Below are 10112 nucleotides of genomic sequence, written 5' to 3' on the forward strand. Positions count from 1 at the left end.
CTAAACTTTCTATCATGATCCATATTTTGTACAACCACTAAATATTATAGGAGTAGTAATTATTTCTATCTCCTAGATTCTAGCGTCCTCTTCTTCTTCTCCTTCTTTAGTATTTCAAAAAACAAGTTCATGGATTTTAAATTTTTAATAATTAATGAAATAATTACATATTCCACAATATCATATAGGAATGATATGTTCCTCGTTATATAATTTTGAACAATATTCATTTCTTGAGATTGAGTTATATTTAATTATAATTCTATCAAATCACATAAATTTCACTATAAAAAAAGTCGTGAGACATTGGAGATGGACATAAAATGTCAAAAATTGCACCAAACACAAAAAAATAGATCGTCAAATTAAATTCAAATGAGAGTTCCCTTTCTTTCAAAATTCTTTTTAGCCAACTATTTCTTTTTATTTTCCCAAATATAAAGGATGTGTTTTTTTTTGGTCATTTTCTCTTACAATTAATTTACGCTTAGAAATTACTGTCACTTTTTTCATTCATTTTTATTTATTCACTATACTAAAGATAAATTTTTACTTTTATTTATCTACTTTAACATATATTTTGAAAAAAGACTATATATATAATATAAATATCTTAATAAAGTATATAATTTATTTATTAGTTTTCAATAGGTGTAAAGTTTACTATAAATAGGTAAAAGTAAACGAACAATTATGTCAAAATTCGGAACACAACGTGACTTTGTCGTGGATTATGGTAACCGTACTTTCTACTCCCCTGTCCCAATTACTTGTCCACGAATTGACACATCTATTAAGAAAATAATTAATGACATAATGAGTTTATCATTTTACCCATATTAATTATTAAGTGGATGAAAAATTCTACATTTTTCAAAATAATTAGTAATTTAATTGATGGTCTCATAGGTAAAAAGAATTTGTCCTTTCTTGATTTATCAAAATGAACAAGTAATTAGGGACAACTATAAAAGAAAAAATAGACAAGTAATTAGGGACAGAGGGAGTATATGATTAGAACCAACAAATATTGTTCCGTCCGTTTTATATTACTTGATAATTTGATACTTTTTAAAATTAAAATGTATTTTACTGAATAAATTTAGGGAAAAAGGATAAATATACCTTTGAACTATCGTAAATGTATGTAGATACCCCCGTCATATTTTTGGGACATTGATGTCCTTTCCGTCCAAAAACTAGAGCATATATGCTCTTTATACTAACATATATACACGTGTCATAATCTTATCCACTGACCCGACATTTATTAAATATCGGATCGACGAATAAGATGCGCCACATGTCCATAGTTAGTCTTCCATTAGAGTGAATGGCATATATGCTCTAGTTTTTGGATGACAGAAGCACCAATATCCCAAAAGTATGATGGGGATATCTGCATATATCATTTACAATAGTTCAGGATATATTTGTCCTTTTTCCCTTTTATTAATGATGCTTTATAACTCTAAGTTTAACTAATATGCTACTTTATGTAATAAAATTCTATTTATTTACTAAAATACATAAGTAAAATAAAGATATAGAAGGTCAAGTAAAATAAAACGGGGAGAGTACTACTGATTATTTCATAGAGAGAATAAAAGTACATATGCAACTATATATAAGTCTATAACTCATGATGACAATTAAGTTAAGAAATGTACATTTGATTGTGTACTTGGCCAAGTAATTAGGCTAATTAATTCCTTAAAAATGTGCATTAATTGAGAAGCACTTATAGTAACATATCTTAATTCTTGGGGAGCAGATATGACTAATAAGCATAATCTATATAGAGTTTAAAACAAATCAAACACTAATTGGATTATGTCAATGATGATGAAAATGTACTTGAATGGAAAATTAGTCATAATCAAGTTATGGGGGGCCATAATTAATTAAGTACTGAGAATTACATGCAACTACACCTATCAAATTATTTTTTAGATCATAGTTAGTCAAAAAATAATATTAAATCTTGTAAGGTTGTTGGTAGTTCAATTGTTACGTTATACTAATATTCAACCATGGTTATGAAGTCATATTTTCAACGTAATTGCAACTATAAAGTGTAATTTAATGGCGTCTCAAATTATCTATCGTAATTTTAAAAAGTAGTTGTCTTAATTTTTTTTTCTTATTTATCTTTAATAACAATTGTTCTTGAAGACAAATTAAATATCTCAATATAACGTAAATATAAATTATATCTTAATACATAAATGACGAGAATAAATAGTCAAAAACATCCTTCTAATTATTCTAATAGTTTCTTTAAAGACACATATAAAAGAGAAACACTACAAATAATTTGAATCGAATAGAATAAAATATACATATACACTTTACTACTAAAGAAATCTATCTTGTATTTCATTTTCTTTCCATTTCAAATTTAAGGTTATTATATAAGTCTCATCAAACATATATATGGAAAAAATTACTTACATACACAACTTATTTTACTATATTCTAAAATTTCCTATCATTCGGAAGAATTACAAAATCTCTACTTTCTCCTATTCTCGAATTCATCACTCTTACGCGATGTATTGTGACAAATGTGTTTTGTATCAACAATGGTAATGTATCGGGACACGATGTATCAGGACGTTGATCGATGTATCGGAACTGGTGTGTCTTGTATCAACAAATGTAATGCATCTGGACATGATGTATCAGACGTTGAGTGATGTATTCGAAATACTTAAATTTTAAGGAATTTTTGTAATTTGAAAAAGAGTGTGTATATATATATATATATATATATATATATATATATATATTAAAAAGAAGAATTATGAAAAAAGTAGAAAACCCCACATAAATTAGCTTTCAATCAAATCGACATTAAAAGAAGTTCCTGAATTCCCAACACAATGGTTGATTAAATATGAAAAAAAGTTGAATTACACAATGATTGCTCAAATGAGATTATATATATACATATGGATCCACTTGACTTTATATCTTTTTTTTTTTTTTTTTAAAAAAAACTATTTTTTCTCCCTCCATTAATTGTCTTTATGAATTGAATGATAATTAAGCAGCACTACACGTGGAGTCTGAATGAAGGGACCTTGCCTCCAACCACAATAATTATTAGGTCTGCTTGTACTTCGATTTGAAAATAGATTGATTTTTAGTTGAAGTTTTATTACGATTTGTAATTTAAATTTTTTAAGTTATATTTTATTTTCGTAAATATGAAAATTCATTTCTTTATTAACTTTTATTTGTGGTGCATACTTTTTTGAAATGTAGGTAGTGATTATGACTTATAATCGATTTAATAGAAAGGAAGGAGTAGTACTCTACAATTTATGAAAATTATTAAAATTTCTTTAATCCTTATACAATCTTGTCAAATAAATAAACATAATTTAGAAATAAGATATCAACATATTCTAAAATGTATATTAATAAATCACATATTTTTATGTTCTTTTTATAAATAAATACTTGCAATTATATGCTATTACAAATTATTAAATACACATTATAAAAATCCACTAAATCTAATAATTCAATAGCAATAGTAACTAACTATTCATTGATATAATCCTCCCACATGTTGTAATCAATCTATTCATCTGGAGCATAAATATCTTTGTTTGTTAATAAATTTAAAATAATTGATCTTTTTTTACAAAATAAGAATTTATAGGTCAAGTTTTACATTTTAAGAAGATTAAAATCATAGCTTGTAATTTGAAATCTTACGTTTAAAGAAATTGAAATTAAATAACCTATTTCATAAAAAAACACTAGTTTTAAATTGAAACTTCAAAATTAAGCACAAATTTTATGACCAAACGTTTACTTACCATTTCATCATACAAAATTACATACTATATTACATTCCCCTCCTCTAAAGTGAGAATAGAGAGAGGAGAAATAAAGAGAAGATTACAATATCATGAAAATCAAATTATCGTCAATAAAGTAAAAATTTAAACAACTGACCAATTGAATTAGTATGATTTTTCCTCAATTACATAATACTACTACATCTTTCTAGAAAATAATTTTCGATTAAGTTACAATCATACCCTCATAAAAACAAAAATTTACTTTCATGATTAACATTAGCTTTTCCAATTCCCATAGCCCACTCATATACATTCCCACTCATTATGTTTGTTGCTTAAAGCACCTCTCACTCATTTCTCTCTTTCCCCCTTAGCTTTTTTCCTCTCTTTTGACCCAAAAATATATCAACAAGAAACTTCAAACAGCAAAAAGCTTGGTACAAATCAAGTTACATATAAGATAATTATAAATAAAATTTGATAGGAGTAATAAACACTAGTAATTAATAAACTTGTAAAAATTTAAATCATAACAAATTGAATTATATCGATATAATGTAAAAATAAATTATTTCTTCCGGTCAATATAAAATAACAATGACTTATCCAACTAGTGTGATTTCATACGTGCGGTCTGAAAATGATAAAGTGTACACAAATTTTACGTTGAAGAGAGAGATTATTTATTGAGATCCATCCATTAGAGAATAGAAATAGATATATACATCATATTAGATGTACTACTACTAATACATTTAACTACTATAATTTCATATGTGGGATCTGAAAATAATAAAATGTACGCATATTTTATGCTAAAGAGAGAGACCCTTTCTTGAGAGCCATCCATTAGAGAATAGAGATAGATAGATAGATACATCATATTAGATGTACTACTACTACTACAACTTCTAGCTATCTTACCTTAGCCCCCACTTCAAACACATCTCACTCAAAGAAAAACACTACCAATTTAATTTTCTTATAATGGAAAATGTCCATCATCATCATGATCATGATAATATTGGAAATTCCATTCAAAGACCAAATTTCCCCTTGCAATTGTTAGAAAAAAGAGATCAAGTAGATCATTCAACAATATGTTCATCACAAGTTCATCCTTATAATTCCACTTCTTTACACATGATGACTACCTCTAGTAGTGATGCACCTTGTGTTGATCATAACCAAAAATCAAAAAATCAAGACAAGAAACAACAAGCAAAAAAACCAACAACAACAAAAGATAGACACACAAAGGTTGATGGTCGTGGTCGAAGAATTCGTATGCCAGCAACATGTGCAGCTAGGGTTTTTCAACTCACTAGAGAATTAGGTCACAAATCTGATGGTGAAACTATTGAATGGCTCTTACAACAAGCTGAACCTGCTGTTATTGCTGCTACTGGTACTGGTACTATTCCAGCTAATTATTCATCACTTAATATTTCTTTAAGAAGTTCTAGACATCATAGTGCTAGTAACTACCTAGCACATAATAATATTAATAATTTCGGTCATGTTTATCATGACCGAAATTATTTTAATGGGGTTGGTTTATTTTCGTCCGAAAATAATTCATTTTTCCCTAGTGGGAATTTGAACATGTTACAAGCGAAGGAGGAGTTATGTGATGATGATGATGATGATAATGATAATAATAATAATACTGGACGAATTAAGCGGAGGTCAGAAGATCAAGACTTACTACAAAATAATTACCCTATGAGTAATATGTTACAATCTAGTACTTATGGTTCAATTCCAGCGAGTCATCAAATTGGGCATATTCCAGCAACAACGTTATATATGATGACAAATAATAATAATAATTCTAGTCATCATGACCCTAATAATTGTTCTATGTGGGGATCTTCTAGTAATAATAATAATATTGAGAATTCAAATATTAGAGGAGGGTTATTGAATTTTATGAATTTTCATCAACCAATTTTGGGGACACGTGGTGGCGGTGGGACGGCGGCAGAAGGGCAATGGGGGATGTTGACGGCGGCGATGAACTCGTATAGACAAAGTGGTGGTCATGCTAGTGGTTCTTCTAATCAGCATAATGGAGGAGATGATCATCAACATCATTCTTGAAATGTATGTATTCTTGTTCGATTTTGTTAACGCGAGATATTTTGTGTATCAGACTTTTTTTTTTCTTTTCTTGTATGGGGAAGTTAAATACAATAGTTATGTAGTAATTGCTATTAGTATATTTTTGTATTAATAATAGGGCAAAATAAATTTCTTGGAATATTGAGAGCATGCATCATTTTCTTTTAATGGAATTTCTTAAGAAAATTGTAGGGTTTGGTGAGAATTTTGTAAAGAATCTTGTTTTTCTACTAATTTGTTTTCTTTTCTTTTTTTGCTTTTCCTTTCAAGTGTTGACTACTTTAATTTTAAGAAAGGGTTTTCGAATATTACATTCAGCCAATGATTCTTGTCAATGTGTTTTTGGATTTTTTTTTTGGTACGACGAGTCGATGATGAACAAGTTGATCAACCGATCCCAATTTATTTGGGACTGAGACATAATTATTGTTATTGATGAGACGAGTTGAGTTTAGATGGACACTATGATCACTGAGAACTCATATAGTTGATATAACTTATTTGACATTAAGATACAATTTTTGTTGTATTTTGAATTCTCTTTTTTTTATACGATGATAAAGTACGTTGAATTTGAGACCGAGACACAATAACTGTTGATGATAAATCAGGATTTATATAGCGTACCACAACTTGATATAGCTGTTGTTGTTGAGGAAATGAGTTGAGTTTAGACTAAAAACATATTGAAAATTCATATAACCAACACAACTTATTTGAGATTGATATATAGTTATGATTGTATGTATTTTGAATTCTATATTTTCCTAGACAAACAAATAATAAATAAAGCTTATGCAAAAGTCAGATCATAGAGATGTTAATTGTAGTTACATTTATAAATAAAATAACTTGATCCATTTTTAACATTTCAATTTGTATATGTCTGAACATCCACATATATAACCCTCAATTTATGTGTTATTTATCCATTGTTTAAGGTACCATATGTATATATATATATAGAAATGGTCCAACTAAATTAATAAAAAGGTGGGGTATTATATACTGACTAGAAAAGTAATTTTTCTGCACTTCTTGATAAGGAAGATGCAGTCAAAAGCTTGTTCATTGGTTAGTTCTGCTATTTGCTATCTGGTATCAAATATCACAGCACGTGCCGTGATGGATCTAGAATTTTCACTTATAAAGTTCAAGTATAATATCTAGATTTTAGCTTGAAATTTTAAGGTAAATTTTGAACCCTATACCACTAAACCATCTCTTATCTTATATTCAGGAGATTATATAAAAGTTAAAAAAATATCTTATATATATATACAATGTAATTTTTTACTAAGAAGTTGGTATGAATATCCTCCCGACCCTCTAGATACATCCTTGCATATATGAATGCCAGAAGTGAACATATATATATATATATATAAGTAGGGTCTGAACAAAATATTATATATTCAGGCAGACCTTATATATTTTACCTTGAAGAGGTAAAGAAACTATTTTTGATAAATCATCGTAAAAGAAATGGTGCATCAACGATGATACACAGAGGTGGATTATTTAGCCTTTATTTAATGGGTTCAATTGGGTCCAATAATATGCTTTCTGAAAAAAAGAAGAAGCTCTGACCAATATGTTAAAGGGTGTAGGGACCATAATTTCTTTCAATTACTGTCTCTGGCATTCTTTGCATGAATGTGATGTTTTTGTGTGTACGTACAAAATAAAGTATTGAATGATAAAAATAATATTACGTATATATATATATATATATACTTAATTCTCTTAGCATATTCACATGATGTTCACCTCATTAAAATGTCGGTGCTGCATAGGATTTGACTTCCAGTTGGACATTCCTTATGGATGAGGAGTATATTTGAGCCACTTGACTACCCTCACAAGGTGTTTTTATACTATAACAACGGGTAAAATTTATCTTTATCCACATACTAAAAGGACTGAAGAAGTAGATCTGAGAAATAATTACTCATTGTTTTATCTAATTTATAGTGATTATCAACATAGGCGGAGTTAGGTGGAGATTCATGGGTTCGGATGAACCCAGTAGCCTTTTCGTAGACCCTATATTTGTACTAGAAAATTATTTAAATATATAAGTAAATTAATTTATGAACCCCTAACAAAATTGATTGACAGTTATTAACGAAATATAGAACCCCAAATTCTTAATCCTGGCTTCGCCTCTGAATTTATCAATCCACTATATCCATTGCTTCATTTGGACCTGTTTCATTCTGATACTCAACAATATCCGGTTCTCTTCACATTTGAGAGCATTCAGTTATCTGGACCAAGTTCTTAACGCGATTGTTATCAGGTTCTGGTTTATAGCAGATGATTGTAAATCCGCCAACAAGATAGAACTGCAAGTCTGGTACAAAATACAACAGACACGATATCAGGTTTTAGGTACACAAGTTTTCTCTAACATATACAAATTAGTCGAGACTAGTTATATGAATCCTCGATAGCCATTTAGCTTTGGTTTTATCAATCCTTAATCTAGAAACATTTGATATCACAGTTTAGACGAAAAAACCATTGTATCAAAATCTGGATCTAAGGTAAGTATGCAAGCAATACTCTTTTAAGTTGCAAATATCAATAATCAAATGTGGAGCATTTCATATATACAAATACGATTTTGTTTGTTCAAAGTATATCATGAATAATTCACCAAAGGTATGGCTCCACTGCAAAAATCCAAGGGTACGATATCAGGGAAAGTTAACGAGGCATTGTAATTCTCAGTCGTCTTCATTAGCTTGTTCCCAGTTACTGAACATACGAATGAATCTGAAATACGAATAATACTCTTTCACCCTGAAAAGCAGGGGAACAATCCACAAGGTTTCCTTTAACATTCTATGTGTACAAGTCGGAATCAATTTATGTGAATACTCAATGTATCCATTTTGCTTCATTTGGACCTGCTCATTTCAATACTCAACAAAATCGGGTTCTCTTCACATTCTAGTGACATTCAAATATCTAATTATACGAAAAAAAAAGGTTATACCAAACCAAGTTTTTCAACACAATTGTTATCAGGATTCTAGTTTATAGCAAATTGTAAATCTGATAACGAGATAGAACTTCAAGTCTAATACGAAAGAAAACAGATCATTAAGAGGCTTCATAGTTTCGATCCAAGCAGTCAGCAGCAACTATTAATTAGTGTTCAACATTAGCTTCCACTTCCTGAAATTCAATTGTACAAAACAAATAGTTACAAAATTTTCACATGACTCGTAAAAACAGAGTATAGCACAACAAAATAGCCATCTAGTTTAAGCAAAAGCAACAACATAGACGCGAGTAATTAAGTTCAAGTTCCGATATCAGGACAAAATATATTCAATGTCTTGTCCTATATTTGACAACAAAAAAAGGTGCAAAAAGAGCATAACAAGCTAAACGAAGCAGAATCCTTACAAATTATCAGCTATGTGATGATTGTGGAGATTCCTGGTTACGACGTCCCTGGTCAGATATCTTTAGGGGATTAACAAGGCGTTCTACATAGATTTCTTCACATTGCTTAACATGATCAGTGTGCTTTAGTTGTCTTGTTGAACCATCATATATCATGATGGCCGAGTCAAGAACAAGCCAAATTTCACCGTGATGAATATGTATAGAGAATGTAGCAGCACCTCATTGACAAGTATAAAGCAAAGAAAGATCACTTCCCACAACTCCCACGTTGATATCAGAATTGTCTTTTCCACAACTGGGAAGCTCCAAGCTTTCCCATGTCCCGTCTGCTAAATCAAAAGAAGTGATGTTGCACACCTTGTACTTATTAATACAAGTCGATGAAGTCCAATAAAGCTTCCCATTGACAAATCTACCATGAAGATTTAATAGAAAGATTCCCTGAAGCTGATCATGGAGTGTTGTCCAAGAATTAATCCTCAAACTGTATATGTTGACCACAGTCCTATGATTATGACGAATAGGATAATGGATAAATACAACTTTATAATCATCACGTGACTCATCATATCCGAAACCACATTTGATTACATCAGAGCACAAATTACTCGTAGACTTTGGTAATTCCTTTGACTTGGTAATAGTGGGGTTCCATATATATGCCTCTCTTTGGCGGACATGGGCAACACAAATCAACCCATTGACAGAGTCGACAATGTGAGTTGATAAAGTGGTTCTTTCGATGGG

At 29.6% G+C, this 10112-nt stretch overlaps 1 protein-coding gene across 1 annotated transcript; it reads left to right on the forward strand.

Annotated features, from left to right (window-relative positions):
* The first annotated feature begins 4642 nt into the window (after positions 1 to 4642).
* LOC102585454 (transcription factor TCP15-like) lies at positions 4643 to 6193 on the forward strand. Its single transcript, XM_006363158.2, has one exon. The coding sequence runs from the start codon at positions 4806 to 4808 to the stop codon at positions 5919 to 5921; it is 1116 nt and encodes a 371-aa protein (XP_006363220.1). The 5' UTR covers positions 4643 to 4805; the 3' UTR covers positions 5922 to 6193.
* Positions 6194 to 10112: the final 3919 nt, after the last annotated feature.

The sequence above is a fragment of the Solanum tuberosum genome, unplaced genomic scaffold (genome assembly GCF_000226075.1).
Source record: "Solanum tuberosum cultivar DM 1-3 516 R44 unplaced genomic scaffold, SolTub_3.0 scf00424, whole genome shotgun sequence".
Lineage (NCBI taxonomy): Eukaryota > Viridiplantae > Streptophyta > Magnoliopsida > Solanales > Solanaceae > Solanum > Solanum tuberosum.